Genomic DNA, 20,886 nt, shown 5'->3' with positions numbered 1-20,886 from the left:
ATATGCAATGACAGTTCTCTATTTGTGAATATTAAATTTGAATGGTAGTATATATATATATATATATATATATAAGTTTTAATTTAAATATTTTTTATAAATTTTATGTTGAAATAATTTAATTTTATTTTGTAATTCTAATATATTTATATTTATAATTTTTAAAGAAAAATACCGTTAATATTTTAAAAACACAAAATATTTAATTATTGCAATTCTAAATTAACTACGAAAAAAGTAAATTAAAAAAATGCAATTAACAAGTTATGTGTCAAAAATTGACACAAGGATAGAATATAGAATCATTAAATTCAAATAAATTTAAATCGAGATATTACAACAATAACACATCAAATTCAAAACTAACCTAACATTGTATTCTTTAAAATATTAAAGCCTTATTGGACTACTCATCCAAAACGAAAAAGAGAGGCCCGTGTTAATGTGGGCCTTGCAGCAATATAAATATTTATTAATATTTCATTTTTAGAAATGTTGCTTATTGCCTTCTTCATTAATTTTTGTTTAATGTATAAAGTTATACATAAAATTTAATTTTGTTTAGGTTTTGTAAATACTTAACACCATTATCGTTATAACTATTATTTTACATTTACATATTACATATACAAATAATTATACTTATCTAATATGAAAATGAATTGATGTATTCATTTATTTTAATGTTACTGTTTATTAAAAATCAGAATTTTATATATACATTTAGACTAAAATTAAAATTTAATGTGCATAATTACATAAAATTAAAGTTGATATTCCGCATTTTAATTGTTTAGTCTTTATTAAATCTAATTAATATTTTATCAAATATTCCATTAAAATATAGAAAATTATAGTTGGCATAGCGAATATGCTAGCAAATAACAATTGCCCTGCAATTGAATAGAAACATTTAAATAATCAAAACCAATAAATTCACTATCATAATGATGGGCCACAATCCAACCAAACACTTAGACGCTTATTTTTGACAATTTTATTCATCAATTTCAATAATTAAAAAATATTAGCGTAAAATTTAGGGTTTGTTTGTGAAACACAAAATAATTGATTGAAAATATAATTATTAATTTTGTAGTTACAAAAATTGTAATTCTTTAGGCGTATTTGGTTGACAATGTGTAACTATATCGTAATTATTTATGTCTTATTTTATAGTACAATTTACAATTATATAGTTATACAATTTATATATTTTTAAAAATATTAATTCACAAGCTATCTTTGATGTTTGTGTTTGGTACCATTCTCTCAACTGGTATTACATTTATGCCTCCATGATATAGTACAATAAAATCTTTTGTATTTGCATAATTAGCATTGACTTTATAATAATTGGGTTCATTGTCCAAATAATTCATAGTTTTAGTTATAAATATTTATATAAACTTAATTTGGATAAACACTAATGGTCAAATAAATTGGAGAAAGACTTATGCTAGATTATATTCTTTTATAGTACGTAAACCTAGTAAAAATAATATAAAATTTATATTATATAACTTTTATAAACAAGGTTTTATAAATTGTCTAATAAATTTTGTAACGCTTCTTACAAATAATATAATTTTTTCATAAGTTTTTCTATAAATAAGTAGTGGTAAAAAATATAATATTTTTTTTATGAATACGTATATTATTTTTACAAGTTTTTACAATATAAAGCATAAACGTATAAATAAATTATGTCTATACTTTTTATCGAAATTTCTATAAATAAATATATTATAACATTTTTATAATATGTAAATTATTTTATAATAATTTTTTGGATATAACTTTAATTATTTTTAAGATTTAAATAATATAATTTTTCGTTATAATTTTATAAAATACACAAATTATTTTTGTAATATAATTTTTTGAATTTATAACGTATGAATTTTTTATCATAACCATTTTGAACACCCATACATATTCATGCATACATTAAATTTTTTATAATTTGTATTAAAATAACTTTTAAAATTGACTCTAGTGTAATTGCTTGCGTGATTATTTCAATTCTCACATCCCTAAAATTTGGAAGGTGTAATTGAGACATTTCAATTACACAAAATTCAGTGAAACCTACTAATTACAATAGCTAACTAAACATAAATTATTATGTAATTACAAACAATTATACTTAAATTTAATTATTAGATAAATTTACAAACACTATCTTACCTAAATTAAGGCATTTATTACAATCAAATATAATATGTTTTTGCTTGTCAAGCTTAGCAAATTTGATTTATTTTTCAATTGAATATAATATTTTCACTAATGTATGATTGGAATAACGATTCAAATTATTAATATATCTTTTAATTTATCTCTAAACTTCAAATTTTTAATTAATTATATAGATAATAACTTATTTGGTTCTCTAATTTTATTAAAAAATTATTTCAGCATTTTATTTAATCATTCGTCTCTTTTAATCGTTAAACTTGGATTAGTTTTGTCAAATCACTCTAAAATAGATAGAAAATATTAACGTTTTGAAACTTTACTTATATGACAAACTTGTGGGTTGCCACGTGGATGACATATAAGTATTTAATTAATTTTAAAATTTTTAAAATTAAAATTAAAATAAATATATATTATAAAAATATTTTTAATAATTTTAAATTTAAAAAGATTAATTAAATGCCGACATGTCATTTACACAACAATACATGTGTATGCCATGTAAATAAAGTTAATAAGCGTTAAATTTTTCATCTATTTTGGACTGTTTTAACAAAAAATATATAAGTTTAAAGACTAAAAAATTAAATTAAAACTAAAATAAATTTTTTTATAAATTTATAGTGCAAAAATTATTATACCTATTATATTTACTTAAAGGAGAACATTACTGCCTAAGTTCGTTCGACTGTGCTACCTTAACTAATACCATCCGATAAGTTTAAATTTTAAAAATAAGTTTTAGAGTTAAAACTGAATTACTATATTAAAACTATAGAATTTATATAACCAGCTAAATCATGACAAAAAAAAAATAAAAGTAATTAAAACATATCAATTTGAAAAATAAAATCACAATACTAAAAAATGTTGAAATTTACTTTTAAACGAATTATTATTATGTGAATTTCTTTTTTAAATTTATAATATTTGACGCAATAAAAATATCAGAATATGGTTAAATAAATTATTTAAAATAAACTTAAATTACCATGAAAAAACACGTCATAAATTAAAATATAAAATAACATAATATTAACAAGTTTGTTCATATCTTCTACACAAATTAAAAATCTCATTTTTTTACAGTTTAATTTATTTTCATTAAATAATTTTAAATATTATAAATTTACAAATTAAAATTTAAATAATTAATAAATCAATTTAGATTTGGAAGTGTATTTTTCTACTAGTCAATAAGGTATTAATCCATAGTGATAAAGATAGATATGGGCTGATTGGTCAAATGAGAGGGGCAAATACGGTTGGTTTTTTTTTTCTTGTAAAACTGACGCTCACCAAATCTGAATAATTGACAAAGGCAGCCAGCATGGTGGCGACAGGCATGGCAATCAATCTTTGCCAAATTAACCAATCCAAAACTTACACTATTGCTAAACACAAAAAGCTAGATGATTAACGCGGTCCGTTTAATTTTGTTTGGCCCAAATTAAATCATGAGATAAAATCTTGTGGGTCAAAATAAATTGAAACCACTCGTATAAGCAAACATTAAATATGGTATTGCTTTGTCAATTTGCAATTGGCTTCCTCATTTTAATCTTCTTTACCAGATTTTTTATGCTGCAAAATATCTACATTCAAAAGTGTAGATTAGGAGTATGACCATATAATTAACTTACCTGTGCTGTTTATTTACCAGAATTAGGAATTAATTAATCAAAATATTTAACTTTTCATTTGCAAATTTCAAAACTAAAGGATGAGTAAAGACAAAATATTAAAGAAAACAGTTCATACTTTACAAAACTAAAAATATTTTATTTCCTTTACTGATAATTACAAATATTTTTTTTATATTTTGATAAATATAATTATATATAGCTTTGGTTTTAATTCTTATATCAATTTATTTTTGTTAAATACACTTATTATGATACAATATATAAATTTAAAATGAAATTATGTTAATAATTTGTGAAAATTTAACTAAAATAAAAATTATATATAAAAAATATTAAACAAATTTAATGTTCATCTGAGTTAAGTAAAAATTATGTGTAGTTTATGATTTATATAGTGGGATAAAATTATAAAAAGTCAAAAGGATGAAATTTACAACAGTAATATATTTTTGCCCGACATTTTCATTACTTACATTCTACAAAAGTGATTTTTTTTATATTAAAAAAATGAAACATTTTTTTTTTTCCAAAATTTAGAAGCGAGTTAAAAATCAATAAGAACTCTCCATTCTATGGAAACGAACACGATCCCTGAGAATTCCATTATATAAAGCAATCCTGTTAGGCGGCATTTCATTTCTGCAAAATCTATCAACTTCTGCTGACCTTGCACCTGCTGCTTCCGCCATTATCTTCTTTCGTTGTTCTTTCCTATACTCTTCTCCATTCCCATTTGTTTCCTTCACATTCTCAGCGAACTGCACTTTCTTCTTCTTTTTATCCCTTTTCTTCCCCTCTGACAAAATCCACCACCCATCAATAACAAAAATATGTCATAATTTAACAAAAAAAAGGAGAGTGCACATATATATATATATCTAAAGAGACCCCATCAGTGTATACCTGAAGAGATGCAAGGACGAAGAGTTTGCTTAGGAGGAGGCAAAGCCTTTTGCCTCGAAAAAGTAAGGAAAATCACAGTGCTGGAGACAACCATAGCAGTAGCTAACACCAGACCACTTTGTGAACATATTCCTGAAGACATAGTGGCACCACCACCCACCAAACTGTCACTAAGAAACCACCAAAGAAAGTTGCAGATAAAGCTGTACAACTATAAGGAGAGTAAGATTTCACCAAAAAAGACACTAAGTAGGTAAGACGTGTAGGGAAATTTTAAAATTTTAAAATAAGGTGGATAATTTAGTTTCTATATATAGATTGAAAAAATAAATTTGGGGGGGTTATTTTTGAGGGAAAAAAAGTTGAAATGAAGAATGTGAGGATATTTGAGATCTTAAAGAAAGAAAGAAGGAAGAAATAGGCGTGAGAATCTGGAATTCTCTGGCGTTTTTCTTATGGAGGTCGGTGTGGGATTTGGCATTTTATAAAATAAGTACACCACACGGAGAAGGCAAAATGGAAGGGAGGAGGAACTTTTGGAGGACATGGGACAACACCGTGTTCATGGACTTCTAGAACACTGAGTCAATGGTTTTTTTAAATTAAAAATATTTTATTGAGAATATCATATAATTAATTGTATTTTTAACAAAAATACATAATTTAACTCAGTATATGAAATCATATATATCATTAATTCATCGAATTTTCTTTGTGTTGAATATTTTCACAGAACAAAAAGCATGCAAGTATCGATAATTGCTACATATGATGAAAGGCTCTGTTTCTGACAATCATTTATCATTGATATAGTGTTAGTTTAGCAACCGAGAATCTCTAGCTTGCTGAATAAACTGATTTAACTGCAAATTAAAATGCTATTTAATTAAACAAAAACAAAAACAAAAACAAAATAAACCAAAATTTTTGTAATTGATAGAAAAAAAAAAAGAGCATACATCTGTTTTCGTGACATAGAAACCATAAATTTTAGAAATCTATGTGATTTTTCGACAAGTCACAAATCTTTGCCCAACAAAAATCAGTATGTGGATAAAATGTAATGATGAGAGAGATCAAATGATGGAGGCACGGAAGATGGGAGAACGCACCAGTTGGGCATAGCAGCAGAGCACCATGTGTCCAAACAATCGTGTGAAATCAAACCAGGCTCGTATACTATTTTGACACTCTTACACGCGTCCCTTCATTTTTCTGCAATTCAGTCTTACTCTCTTTAGGTTAACTGGCATTTTCTCTCCGAAAACGAAATAATAAGTTTTTACTTTTCAAAAATAATTAGACTTAAAATTCCAACTCAACGGATTTTATTCGATTCTATGTAAATTGAAATTTCTTTTGGTTAAAAATAGACAATTTTCATTTATTACGACATTATCCTTTTTTTCCTGAAATTCAGATTGATTTGTTTGGTTCCACGTGTTTACTGCTTGTGGAAACAACCAAATTTCAATTTGTTATACATAAAAGGACGTGAAAAATCAAAAACAACTATTTACGTTTCACAAGGTACTTGTGAATTCGCCCAATGGCGAGTAGACATTTGTCATTATATTTTCAATTCTCTATTAAAATAAAATTGATTTTGCAAAGCAAGAAATAAATCATCATTTTCAAGTCTTTTTCATTTGGTCCTTGATTTCTTAAAGGTACTAAAATCATCATCTTCTAATAAATATATACACATTCCAATGGGGTAAAGTTGGAGTTTTGTGATTTTCTCATGCGGATTTTTAATTTGAATTTATTATAGTTTAAGTCTGTGAATCTAATTTAGATTTATTTTAATTATAATATATTATTTATTATTGTACTAGTAACATAGAAATATAATTATATATCAATACCTCATCTATTTAAATATTTTTTATGAAATTTTAATTAAAAATGATTGTGTTTAAGAGTAATAAATTAATATTAAAATATTTTAACTAAACCCTACAAAAAATATTTATAAGATTTTAAATTATTGAGAGATTACACTTCAATATTTTATAAATAATTTTCTTTTATTCATCTTCAATTTTAAGATCTTATATAATTGTAAATTAAGTCTTGATACCTTTAAATCGAAATTCTATAAAAAAATTAAAGAATTATTGAGAGAAATTTTATAAAATTGAATCATCATATTCACTTAACTTACACTAATTTAATTTAACTAACTCAAACAAACATGAATTTTATAGATATAACTTCAACCTAAGCGTGCAAAAAACCTTGGACAAAAAATTACACATAACAAATAGAATTATTGTTGCGATTCCAAGTCATGATGTTTGGGGTAACGTCCAATGCTACTGCACCAATGGCTGAGGTTAAAAAAATTGAAAACTTGATTGTAAAGATGGCCGACCGACAATTTGTTAAACTTAATGTTAATAGTAAACCTGGTGATTTACTCTTCATGTATAAAATATTATCATATTCTATGGATGTTCCAACATGTCACAAATGGATTTATCGGTACTGTCCTTCCAAAAACTGCCAAAGAGAGAAAAAAGCACATCTATTAATGCTATTGCTAAGTAGGATCTCATGGATATTTCCGATGGATTTGAGAAAGATGTGATGTAGACGTTTTATATATACAAATAATACAACGAATGAGAGGGAAAACATTTGCAGCAGCAGCATCGCAGAATATGCATATTCTGCAGTGTAGGTAGAATATTCTGGTTTTGCAATGGACAGCATCAAATAATATTCTACCTCGTAATCTTCATTGCTCCAAGCTTCCAGCCAAAGTAATGCCTTTCTAAAGACATTTTATATACAAATCCATGTATGCATGCATATCCGCTTTGGCTCTTCACCCGTCATTGGAACATTGAGTAGAGATGAAATACGGAAAAAAACATCGAGCGGAGGTAGCAAAAAGCTTGCCTGAGTGGCGAGACTTGTTTATGTCTTACAAGGCATTAAAGAGGGAAGTGAAACTGATAAACCCCATTCGTTTTAATTCAAATGGAAAGAAAAGGTCAAGATCATGGCCAACTGAAGACATGGGGTTTGCCCTGTTACTCGCCAGGGAACTGGATAAGATCAATACCTTTTACATCGACAAAGAGGAAGATTACATAATCGGATTCAAGGTATCATATTGATTCTTTCAGCCTCTCTTTCCATACAATTAAATCAAAACTTTGTTTCTTTTTTTTTTGTGCGTGTGTGTGGAATTGTGAAACAAGTACATTTTGGCTTGAAAGAAATTACTTGGTTTTGCGCGTTTCATCTCAGGAGCTGGAAATCAGGGCTGAAAACGTGAACGGTAATGAAGAAATGTTGGAATTGCAGAAAGAAATTTTGGGTTTTCATTCAGAGATGGTGATGCTGCTACATTACAGTGTCATTAACTTTGCAGGTAGATATACATATTTACATACCCTTTTTAGTCATGTTGATTGGAATTGTAAATCATAGGTAATCAGTAGCAGGGATTTTTATTCCAGCAAAGTGTAATTGAAGACAAAATGAAAATTATATATCACCATCGATTAAGAGAGCTGAAATAGTAGTAGGCAGAATTAATTGTAACCTAGAAAAATAAACATGGTTTAAACAGGGTTGATGAAGATCGTGAAGAAGCACAAGAAGCGGACGGGTGCCTATACTTCAGTTTACTCATTCTACATGCCAAGAGTTCTTCAACAGCCATTCTTCTCTACCGATTTGCTTTACAATCTTATCAAAGGATGTGAAGAAATACTTGACCGTCTCTCTCCCCCCAATCATCCCTAACGGCCAATCTCTTTCAACACAAGCAAGAAAAATTCCATATGATAGATTATAGATTTCATTTGAAGAGCATGAACCAACTGTTATGATGTAATACTATCCAATGTAAATAGGACATGGGAAACAACAGCACAGATTGAAATGCTATGGATGCTATTAAACGAACAAAGACAAGGGAAATGCCCAATGTAATATTGGTTCACCAGGGTGTCTTTTAATGACCAAATTGGTTCTATTTCTATGCAGTGACATCTGAGTAAATATTTGATAGATATGGTGAGCTTTTCTTACAAGACTAAATACTGAGAAAAAAAAATAAGTAAAACATGGATTTATAGGGATAAAAGATGTAGAAATTTCTGAAACCCTGTATTTTCTTGGGTAGATGAAAAGCAGAAACATGTGCACATGAATGAGATGGGAAAACATTTGTCATCCTCTCCTTTGGACCTTTGTTAATTAGTAAGCCCTTTTCAACATAGTTGGTAGATTCGGTTATTTTACATAATTTTGTATATCTTATTGACACAATAAAAATATAAGTATGCAGATAATGCCAAGATAATATGGGACAATGAAAAGGGGACATTAATTTGGATCAAACTTAGAACAGTACAATGTTGTGATATTTCTTTTTTGCCTTTCACCCAAAAGACTCAACTACCCTTTCTTTTTACTAGAAAGCTCGACTTGTATTTTCATTCAATATTTGGTTAAAATGTGCTGTTAGTCCCTGTAATTGTATAAAATTTTAGATTTGATCCTTTTACTTTAAAAGTTAAAAATTTAATCCTCCTACTTTTTAAATTTAAAAATTTTAGTCTAATCATTATCTTAGTTGGTAGTTTCTGTCAAAATTTGTCTATTTTATATATTTAATTTATGTCATATGAGAACAACCTAATCAATTTACAAATTGACAAATTTTGATAGAAAATACTTATGTTTTTAATGAATGGACTGATATTTTAAATAAAAATTAGGAGGACTTAAAATTTAAAATTTTGAGGGTAAGGACTAAATATCAATTTTTTTCAAAGTACAGGGACTAACAACATATTTTAATCTAAATATATAATTTTTGGTCAATCATTTAGATTATATATCCGGTGGGAGTTTGTTACCCAGATAGATGCTAGTTTTTCTCCTCTTCACAGAAAATAGCGACTTCGAAGATGATGAGAGCAGTGATCTATTTGCTCCCCTTGACTTTCATCTTCTTCACCATAGCTGATGGTAAGCGCATCCTTCCACTGCTTCAGCCTCAGCCTCTTGAATCCTTCAAGGTCAATGCAACCCAGGTATGATTATGACTCCGATTAGATTGATCTCTTCCTTCTGCTTCTCTTCCAACTCATTCCACTAATATGTAGCATTTCCCAAGTGATTAATATCCATACATGCCTTGAAAACATCTTCGATTATGAGATTGTTTTGGTGAGAGTTTCTTTGAGCAAATCTTGCTGGGAAACTTCAGTGTTACAGATTCCCCTGTTCATGAAATTTCCAGGAAGTGAATGAGGGAAAAGACAAATATAGTGTCAGTTTTTATGGGTTGTTTCATTTAACTTCTAAAACATACTGTTTTACATCGTTCCTTTGATAGAATGTGGGGAGCTGCACTTACACAGTATCAATAAGGACAAGCTGTTCTTCAACTACCTACACAAGAGATCAGATCAGTCTTGCATTTGGCGATGCTTATGGGAATCAGGTATGTTTTAATTGCCCTTATTGGACCATCACATTTCAACTATTAAATGCTTTTTCAGTGGAATCAATGAAATTGGTAAAGGGGGGGCCGTTTTCTTAAAACAGAGTATTGTTTGAATTGAATAGGTGTATGCACCAAGGCTGGATGATCCATACTCGAGAACATTTGAAAGCTGTTCAACTGATACATTTCAAATAAAGGGTCCTTGCACATACCAGATTTGCTATCTTTACCTCTACAGGAGTGGATATGATGGTTGGAAGCCAGAGAGCGTGACTGTGTACGGATATTATACCAAAGCTGCCACATTTAATTACAATGTCTTTATTCCTAATGGGGTTTGGTATGGCTTTGATTTCTGTTATAGAAGGGGTTCCGCATCTGCATGAACAATGTAGCAAATTGTGGGGGGGTTCAGTTTGTGAATCTTTATTCAGGGATTTGGAGAAATAAGCTTCTTGTTTTAACATTTTGGGTAATAATGAGTAATGACTTGTTTTGTCTGAGAAAAAAAGGCCGTGAAAAGATGCAGCGGTGATTGGCATTTATGTGGTGAGTGCTGAATGACATTATTGCTTCAAGTGCTTACAGCCTGTGGTGGGGGCAAAATCCCTCTTTTCAGACTAAAATGGTGATAAAATTGAGAGTGGCAAATACAATAGAAGATGATGTCCATAACTGTGCTTACATTGCATTTCATACTGAAAATACCAAGTTGATACTGAACAACGTAGGAAATTGTTTTTTTTTTTTTTTGGGGGGGGGGGGGGTGGAGGTTCAGTTTGTGAATCTAGTGTTTTTGATTTATTGGAGCTTTATTCAGGGATTTGGAGAAATAAGTTTCTTGTTTTAACATTATTGGTAGTAATGAGTAATGACTTGTTTTGTCTGAGAAAAAAAGGCCGTGAAAAGATGCAGCGGTGATTGGCATTTATGTGGAGTGCTGAACGATGATATTATTGCTTCAAGTTCTTATAGCCTGTAGTGGGGGCAAAATTCCTCTTTTAAGACTAAAATGGTGATAAAATTGAGAGTGGCAAATACAATAGGGAGTCTATACTGTGCTTACATTTCATTTCATACTGAAAATACCAAATTGATAGTGAAGTGTGACAGGGCGCACTTATTGGTATACCAACATATAAACAAATAAATTATAATTAAAAAAAAAATTGTTAGGCTTTACTTTAAAAAATATTACTCATAAAATACATGGTACAAATAATGATGTAAGATTTCAATATATTTTCAGCAAGTAGAAAGCATATCACTTATGAGTCAAAGATAAAAAGAATACTTATGAGATATTTCTACATTCAACTAAATTGTGAACTCAAACTCTCAATCTAATCATTACATCACTTATTTATAAGGTTATAAAATTTCAACGGTAAAAGATAAATGAAATGATCATAGAATTTACTTAAATAAAAATATTATGAAGATTTTAGTACTAGTGTCATGGATTGCGCAAGAGAACCCGTAATCATGACACATTTGATTGATCCATCTTGTTTACAATGAATCACATGACTCAACAGGATTAACACGTTGCTTGGAGAGAGTAGATGTCCATCTACAAAGCATGACAAATATGAGACGTAATCTTCGAAAATATGCAATCTTAAAGGATTTATAATCTTAGAAGATTTGATTCTGTAAATCTTAGAGATTTAATTTTGTAGTTAGCTTTTAATCTTGACTATCGATGTACTTTAATTTGTACTGTAAAATTTGAGGAGGTTTAACTATAAATAGAGGCCTCTCCCCCTCATTGCAATTATTTCATTATTGAGTAATAGAATTCTTTGAAAGCATTCATTTAACTCTTGTGCTTTTGCCTTTTATTGAGTTGCTTTCACTTTGCATTGGTGTCTTAGAGAGATTTTGTGAGAATACTCAATTTCGGGAGTTAGGCTAACTTGGGCGTATTTGAAGCAAATAAGTCACTTAAGGCCGCACAGATTATGAGACTAAAGATCTAGTGCCGTGACAATAAAAGGTGGATTGTAATTTTTTCCTTTACTCAAAAAAGGGCAATTAGCCCTTATACGTTAGAGAACATGTGCAAATTGACCATTCTTTTAAAAATTTTGATCCATATGTGCAGTTAAGTGATGATTTAGCTTTTTCACTTTTTTTATGTAAGTGATTTAGAAATAAATGATGAGTACCATAGAGCTCCAATATTAGGAATTAGTTTACATTTTACTCACTCTAATTAAAAAATGACAAATCAGACACTAACACATGATGTTGCCACGTGTAACTCATATTATCTTGACAATATTTAAAAAAAATTATAATTATTTTAAAAACCGCATCTAGCAAGAACTTGGACAAATAATTATCCTAGCTCAAATGAATTGAAGAAACACTTGTCCAGGTTGAAACCCCCTCTGACACCAACTCAAATCTTGTTGCATGAATATATCCTTGAAAAAACACAAAGAGAGAATCTTTTTGGAACACAATTGGAGTAAAGATAGAAGAATCTCCAAAACCCAAAGCTGTTAAGGGCACACATTGGATTCGAGAAAACCACCTGTGCAAATCTATGGCCATCATCCGTTATACTATTAACGACGCTTCCTCCATCCAGTACCTTGGCTCCAAAAATCGACACCCGTATCTCGCCAAAGCATATGTAGCTGCATTAGCCTTCCTTCCAATGAAACAAAAACCACAATCTGTCAAAAAACCACATTTTTGACTTAATATCTTGGATAATCGGGACTTAGCACCAATCTGTCAGGTGTGAAAGAAGTCAATTTGCACTTTTAATTCATTTTTCACAATTTTTCAATTTAATCTTTACAAAAATTTAACTATTCATTCTTTCTTGTCCAATGTCCAATTTATTATTTTACTATTATTATTCGTTTGATAAACTCTTACTTTCAGAAAATTTTACTATTTGAAGTGTCAACAACATTAAAATTAAGATTTTTGGAGTGCTACGCTAATTATTATTGAGACTTGATGAAAGTTTTTCTCAAGAAACCTATTGTTTTATGATTTCAGACTTAATAGTAAGTTACTACATTTATAGTTAACTAATGTATACCATGATTTCTCTGCACTAAAAAGTAAAGCTTGATTCCCTTCCTAAATAAATAAATAAAAGTGTTAACTCATATTTTAGTGCCCTAAATAATATGTTAGAAACCTTACCAATATAAGGAAAATATAAATCGGTACTTACAAGACCAAAATATATGATACAAGTAGAGTTTTAAGAATATATATGTCCCATGTACAATAAAAAGGAATTTAACATATCAACTCTTGTTATAGAATTACAAATATATTGCTTTCTTTTAGAAGTAAACAAATTGGTTTCATAAATATCCATTCATTGCACCTTGACTATCATATAAAAGACAAACAACATGCTTGGTTGAAATGGGCAGTAAAGGATAAGGTTATAAATTTTATTTTTCATCAATGCTTTAAAACGCATACAATTTTTCCTTTTTGCATTATTTAAAATGAAATTCAGGTTTATTTATTTATTTTTTCAGGGTCGGAATCGAATATTTCAAGTGATATTTCGATTGTTGATAGTTGGGTCAATCAAGATATTTAATGTAATGGATTATGAAGCTATTGGAAGACGATTCCTAATTATATTTATTTATATAAAATCATATTCATAATTTCGTTTTTCAATTGTAAAATTGAACTGAATAATTAAGTTGAATACAATTACTATAAATAAACAATATATAATTATATTTTGGTACACATCTACTTGTCCCATTACTTCAGTTTGAATTAAAAATAATTAAGTAGTGAATATTACCAGTGTGAACTGTGGGTATAAGGTATCGTCATTAATTAGGCAACCTATTACCATGTTTAGAAATCGTTTGATTTTTATTTTTTAAAAGTGAATAGTAGTAACATTTGGAGTTTATTTCCAGTGTTGGGAAAGGATGGTAGCGATGCAGAAGTGGAAGAAATACATGTGTTTTCAATGGATCAAAACATGGCCGGTATTTCAACATTATCTATCTCACTCTTTCCACTTTGGTCTTTTTGTTGCTGTAATAATTAAAACAGGGAGGTTCTGGATATCATATTCCTCCTAATCCTATCATCATTCACCAGTATTACTGTTTCCCTGGTAATGACTGCGGAAATCAGGTCAGAATGTAACTATTTATTTAACTATAAGATTGGGTTTTCGGTGATGAGGTGAGCGGTATTTCATTCAATGGGTTTAGAGGGACAGGTGAAGCTGAATTGCCCCAACAGAAATCCAGCAGGTTGAGGGGATGGTTTCAACACCTCCGCTTAATTGTTTCTTACCTTCAATTTCTATATCAAACATCAAATCCATTCAATCTTTTATTTTTATTTCCATTAATTTAATCATTAAAATCATAATAATTCAAACATTAAAAATTAAGAAAATATATAAATATTAAAAACCATAATTGCAATGAACCAAGACCTAATGAAAAAATCAGGGGAAAAAAACTGTTTTCAACTTTTAACATTTTTTCCTCCATTTTCAAATTTTCTGTATCAATTTTCGGTTATATGTCATAAATTGAGCATTCGGTTTTTGGTTAAATCAATCTAATCATAGATGAAAAAAGATTTCAAGCAAATTAAGATTCAAAGCCCTGTCCAATACAAAAATAAAGGCTCAAGAGGTAAAAAAAATCCTGAACTCAAATTTAATAAAATAAGAGTAAATTCACTCGAATCAGGTTATAGACTAAATTATTAATGTAAAAGGTTATAAGTTTTTAAACTTTATTATATAAGTATAAAAGGTGAATCAAATTACAAGAGATTTAAAAAAGTTGATTTTTTTTTTTTTAATTTTGGGTAAAGCAAGTTTATTTCAGAATTAAGTGATTTTTTCCTTACTTCTCTATTTTTTAGGGTTTCTTTAAAAAATATATATATATCTGTTATAACTCCAGATTGGGTGCGACACAAAGGGAATGGAAAAAAAATTCTGGTTAAATTCGTTCTAAGGCCCTAAAACTCTCTTATCTTTTCAATTTGATCCCTCTTCAATTTTTAAATTTCTTTTTCTTTTTTTCCAAGTTATTCTAGGATTTCGAGGTTTCGGCATCAGCTGACCTTGTATTTTTCATGTAATTGAGGCACATTTTGAAAGTGGTAAATTTTATTAGCTGGAGGGAAGTAAAATTTGACTATTGGATTAAAAATTATTTATTTTCTAAATACCAAATTGGTAGACTTAAAATACTTTAGGGCTAATTATGCACTTAACCCAAAATATAACGACCAAGTGAAGCCGGGAGCTGGGGCTTTTGCGCCTTCGAATTTGTATATCAACCTGCAATTGCTAAACAGGAAGAAGAAAAACTGAGAAAACAAAGCAAGGAAGCAAGAAAGAGATAAAAGAAATGGGATGGATCGGAGACACCGTAGACTCCATCAAATCAATTCAGATCCGGCAGCTCCTCACTCAGGCCGTCAGTCTTGGTACGTTTCTTAATGGTTTTGCTAATATATGTTGCCCTGAATGTCATAAATCCCCTTTGGTTTTCTCAGTTTAATAATTCTCTCAACTTGTTTCAGTTTAAATTGAGATAAATTTTTAACCTTTTCGGAAAAACCCAAGCCAAATTGTATTACCCTTTACGAATTGAAAACCTTTTTTTTTTTTTTTAATCTTCTTATTTTGGATAGATCCAGAGTGGAGGAGCTTGTTTTGTTTCTGAGTTTGTTTAATGGGTTACTGGTGTTGACTGCCAATTTACTTGAAGTTGACTCCTATTGACTTTCAAGCCTAAACAAGATTTACTGGTGTTGATCCCAAATGTACTTAATTTGGGTGAAGATTAAGAGCTTGAAATCTAGATATTGATAACAAATTAAGATTTTGATACAAGTATATCTACCTTTTAATTTCTTTTATTTTGATCAAAGCTGAATTACCATGTTCAAGAGTTTAAGATATATCTATTCAAGTCCTGTTAGTACGGCATGCCTTGCATTATTGAATAAACAAGTTTGAAAGGTTGTTGTCATTAGTTATCCTCCCTGTGAGATTTTAATCATACAGGATGCCTTTGTATTCCAGGTATGATCGTTACATCAGCCCTTATAATATGGAAGGCATTGATGTGCATCACTGGCAGTGAATCTCCTGTTGTGGTTGTTCTTTCTGGAAGTATGGAACCTGGCTTCAAGAGAGTAAGTGAACTTAAAGAAGCAAATGCTTAAATGATTTTGGTGTGTCTTGCAACCTTAATTGTAACCTTATACCACTTTGCACCAAGCAAAGAATGTTCTTCCAGAATCTATGAGTTAGAATACACGAAACTATGATTGATGTTATATTCTTCCATGCATTATGATTATTTCTTTCATGTCACTTTTTAAGCTACCGAGAGTTTTTCGACTGTAAGATTTTTCTTTATGGCTCACTCAGCTGGAACGAAATGTTTCCTTCTGATCAGAATTGCCGGTTCTCCCCTTTAGAGTGGATATCCTGTCGTTTATAGAAGTTCAGACTTCAGATTATACACTCTTTTAGTTTAGAAAGAAACATAAGATAGTTTGAAAATGAAGATCTTATGGCTATAAATTCTAGCTTGTAACTTTTAGCTTTGACTAATAGCAATTGTCACATTTGTTACTTCGGTCTATTTTCCTCTGGAGTCAATATCCGGTTTTTACTTGTATTGTACCATTATCATGGAAATGTCTCTGGGCAAACTAAAGTATGCATTGATGACAACTGTACTCTGCTAGTTATGGTCAGCAATCTGTGATTAGTCATTCGATTTAATGAGTTAGTTACTTTGGATGTGTAATAAGATCATAATGGAGGTTATATTTTATATGAACACTTCTATGAACCTACTTGACATGTTTGATCATTATTGTTCATTTGGATGCCCCTAATTGTAGTTGTTGCTTAACTAGTGAGGATTGTATCATATGCAGGGTGATATTTTGTTCTTGCACATGAGTAAAGATCCTATTCGTGCAGGGGAGATTGTTGTTTTTAATGTTGATGTAAGTCCCTTTCTTTTACTTTTTATTTGTTTGTAAGTTTTGTATTTTTTTTTATTGTTGATACTGGTGTTTTTTCCTTAATGTTCTATTGCTAATTCATTTCCCGTACTGTGGATTTCTCAGGGCCGTGAAATCCCAATTGTCCATCGTGTAATTAAGGTAATATTTTGATATTTTTCACTTATTTTATTGATCTTGGTCTAATGCGTATGCATCATGATGGCAAAAAGTGGTTTTCAATTTATTTTGAAACTTTAAAGAGTTGCTGTTATCATCTCTGGGCATTTCATGCATGTTAGCAACCACTATTTTCACTTTAACATTGAATAGGAGCATAAAATCAATTTATTAAATTTGCTAATATGGTTGTGAACAGTTGGTCTCATGTAATAGTCAGCGTGTGAGGAACATGAATTTGGTCGATCAATTGGTACATGATTGATCAATTGATTAGTCTTAAATAGTGGATGACTGAGTTCCTTTTGCTAAAAGTTTGGTTTGAGATAATGATCTAAAGAATCTAATTTTCATAGACAAAATTTATTATTTTTAACAGATTTATCTAAGAGCATGGTCTGCCATCTGTTGAATTTTGATATTAAATATTATTTTAGGTCCATGAAAGGCAAGATACTGGAGAAGTTGATGTCCTCACCAAAGGTGACAGCTTATTTGAATTAAGATTAAGGTTGTTAGAAATAACCAGAATTGCATTGTTTGGTATTTAAATGTTCTTCCTTCATTTGTTCATTTTCAGGAGACAACAATTATGGGGATGACAGGCTTTTATATGCTCAAGGTCAGCAATGGCTTCATCGGCACCATATCATGGGCAGAGCTGTGGGGTAAGCCTCTCGCATTTGATAGTTCTATTTGTGTACATGGAGCTGATGGATGATTGATCATTTTTCATCATGTATGGTTGTCTTCAAAATTCATAGTAGTCCGACTCAAGAGTTCACACAGATGCACGTGTATATATTTTCATACGTGCTTATTATGGAGATAGGGCAATTTCTTTGGGACAACATTGCTGCTTTCATTTGAAATTTGGGTTCCAACTGATTAATTAATCTCAACATGTCATGTTTCAAGCAAAAGGTTGTTGTACGCTTTGATCAAGAAGATCAAAACCAAAGTTTTCTGATTAATTTCCTCGATTGCAGGTTCTTGCCTTATGTTGGTTGGGTAACCATAATCATGACTGAAAAACCAATTATCAAGGTATGTTAAATGACATTGCTTTGCTTAAAGTAGGAAACTATTTCCCTACGGTTATGCCCAGGTTTACCTGTAACATCAATGATTATCCATATTATACAATACTCATCAAAACTTGCTTGTGCTTCTTTTCATCATTGCAGTATATTCTGATTGGAGCATTGGGGTTGCTTGTTATAACTTCTAAAGACTGAACAGAAATTTGAAGGGTTGGCCAAATCTACAAGGAAATCCTCCTACAATCGCCAACGCTTCTACCCTCTCCTTGGTATCGGCCATTTCTTGCTTTTTTATACACAGAACAAAAATTACGATTCGATAATTTATGGCAGAAGGAAGTGTAGTGAAGTAGGATTCAGCAACTGTGGTTTTACTCTGCATTTTTATATATCGGATTTTCAGCTGTGGATCGCATGTTCCTGAAATGTTGAAACTGATTTTTTTTTTTTTTTTTGAAAGAATGAAGCTGATCTTTATAGAATGAAGGTATCAGTGATACCTTGTAGATCCCAGCCCTGATTTTTATTGAAGAAGATTAAAAAGCCCATGGCGATTGTGTGCTATATTGGGCTTTGGTGCAATGTAGGGATGAGCTTTAAAAAAATCAATCAAATTTGATTATTTCAATTTTGGTTTTGGTCGATTAAAAAATAGTTTAATTAACTAATTTGATATTAGAAACGGATAATTGAATAAATCATTTTATTCAACTCTATTAATTTATTTTATTTATTTTCATATGCAATAATATGCTATGATATCTTTTAATTGGTTTTCTTTAAATAGTGAAAATAACCCACACAAAAATATGTAATTTCATAATATATACTAAAACAGGGAAAAAAGTGGAAGAAGATTGAATTGAAAAATAAAAAACGAAAAATCCAAGAAATAATAAAGTATGAGAGGCAAAAAAAGATAAAGGGGGTGATGATGTTGGAAGCATCCCCCTAGTACGTTCCACCTTTCATCATCAAATGGAAAAGTTTGGTTTCACACATTGGAAATGGGTGCTGTGGGTCATCTATCTATAATTCAACATGCCAGCAACATCATCCACATCCTTATCGTATAATGGGCCAAGGCTGTGGATGGAAGATTGAGATAAATTAACTATTTATGTGATGCATAATTAATAATTAATAATTAATTATTGTGTCTGTGCCAAAAGAAAGAAGAAATGAGGGAACTCTGAAAGAGATAAAAAGAAGGAAACAAATCCTTGGATTTTAGAGGATCCGCTTCTTCGTCATTTTCCTTCCATTTTTACAACTCCTTTGCCTCATTTCAAGCACACGTGAGAAAGGCGACAATGAACTCTTCACATGATTTATTATTACATCATCTCACACATTTTGTATCAATCCTTTATCTGTTTAACATGCAGAATTAAGCAGTTTTTAATTGTAAAAATCTTCATAGTGGCTGTTGCAGTTAGAGATTATCAAAATTGATGTTGGAGTTCCACCATGCATAATTGTTCTGCGTTGGTCTCCAATATCATCTGTTAGCACACGTATCATTCAGTTAATGGAAGTTTTTTTACAGTTACAGTATTGGTTACAAATTAATTATTAATCTGTCTCTATAAATACAATGTATAATCAACAAATCAATGTAGTTTAGATAATTCTTCTTTTCTCTTCATATATAATTCTCGGGATTTAGTTGTCTTTTTACTCTCTAATATTATCATACTGAATTATACTTACAATTGCTCGGAGATATATATGGGTGTGGTAAGTAAAATTTTTACCCTTCTTTTGTAATTAAAAAAGAAAAAAAAACTGACGTGATAAATTTAATGCGTTAATTTTAATTTAAGTTTAAATTGTGCTTTTTCTTTAGTGGGTGCTTGAACATTTTATATGAATGGCTTTAATTTATGACCTGGACTGATAAGATTAGAGATTGGAGTTTTATGCCATAATAATTTGGTAGGTAATCAAGTTTGGGTTCTTCCAAATAATTAAATGAATCAATGAATGAGATCAGCTATGTAACACACATGGTATTCAGAGCTTCCTAAGATTAACCAAAGCAGAGAGGGGTTTTAAGTGCATCTCTGAATTACCAATAATTAAAAGTACATTAAAACAACCAAGAAGTAACTTTGATGCATATGCAAAAGCATCAGCAAACAAACAGGTGGGGGCAACCTGGTTAAATGGGTCCACTCTCCCCTGTTTTTGATGATCCCTAGAAATTCCTGAATTTTTTTTTCTGACAACAAAAACAGAACAGAACAGGGAAGAGATTCTCTTGCAAACTCACCTTTTTCTTTAAATTTTTAGTTTTTTCCACAAATTGAGACAGAGAAAAACCCTCCACAACCCAGAAATTTTACAACTGTTTTGATACTGCTATATCCAAAAAGAAAAAGAAAAACAAAAGTAGATAAAATAAAACCAAGATGCCAAGAGATGAGTG

At 29.8% G+C, this 20,886-nt stretch overlaps 4 protein-coding genes across 4 annotated transcripts; 3 read left to right on the top strand and 1 right to left on the bottom strand.

The window, feature by feature from the left end:
- Window positions 1-4,274: 4,274 nt before the first annotated feature.
- On the bottom strand, window positions 4,275-5,117 carry LOC108452566 (uncharacterized). Its single transcript, XM_017750361.2, has 2 exons — window positions 4,749-5,117; window positions 4,275-4,641 (listed from the first exon to the last, which is right to left on the bottom strand). Exons 1-2 carry the CDS (start codon window positions 4,888-4,890, stop codon window positions 4,397-4,399), a joined length of 387 nt encoding a protein of 128 aa, XP_017605850.1. The 5' UTR covers window positions 4,891-5,117; the 3' UTR covers window positions 4,275-4,396.
- Window positions 5,118-7,315: 2,198 nt separating this feature from the next.
- On the top strand, window positions 7,316-8,709 carry LOC108451196 (SPX domain-containing protein 2-like). Its single transcript, XM_017748923.2, has 3 exons — window positions 7,316-7,864; window positions 8,010-8,133; window positions 8,335-8,709. The coding sequence occupies exons 1-3, from the start codon at window positions 7,610-7,612 to the stop codon at window positions 8,508-8,510; spliced, it is 555 nt and encodes a 184-aa protein (XP_017604412.1). The 5' UTR covers window positions 7,316-7,609; the 3' UTR covers window positions 8,511-8,709.
- An 884-nt stretch (window positions 8,710-9,593) lies between these two features.
- LOC108451941 (embryo-specific protein ATS3B-like) lies at window positions 9,594-10,885 on the top strand. The gene is made up of 3 exons (XM_017749657.2): window positions 9,594-9,808; window positions 10,114-10,221; window positions 10,347-10,885. The coding sequence occupies exons 1-3, from the start codon at window positions 9,683-9,685 to the stop codon at window positions 10,608-10,610; spliced, it is 498 nt and encodes a 165-aa protein (XP_017605146.1). The 5' UTR covers window positions 9,594-9,682; the 3' UTR covers window positions 10,611-10,885.
- Window positions 10,886-15,143: 4,258 nt separating this feature from the next.
- On the top strand, window positions 15,144-18,937 carry LOC108450327 (uncharacterized). The gene is made up of 8 exons (XM_017747890.2): window positions 15,144-15,693; window positions 16,295-16,407; window positions 17,164-17,235; window positions 17,359-17,394; window positions 17,850-17,895; window positions 17,993-18,080; window positions 18,402-18,459; window positions 18,600-18,937. The coding sequence occupies exons 1-8, from the start codon at window positions 15,615-15,617 to the stop codon at window positions 18,648-18,650; spliced, it is 543 nt and encodes a 180-aa protein (XP_017603379.1). The 5' UTR covers window positions 15,144-15,614; the 3' UTR covers window positions 18,651-18,937.
- Window positions 18,938-20,886: the final 1,949 nt, after the last annotated feature.

The sequence above is a fragment of the Gossypium arboreum genome, chromosome 5 (assembly GCF_025698485.1).
Source record: "Gossypium arboreum isolate Shixiya-1 chromosome 5, ASM2569848v2, whole genome shotgun sequence".
NCBI lineage: Eukaryota > Viridiplantae > Streptophyta > Magnoliopsida > Malvales > Malvaceae > Gossypium > Gossypium arboreum.
This window is presented reverse-complemented; position numbering and strand designations above follow the sequence as displayed.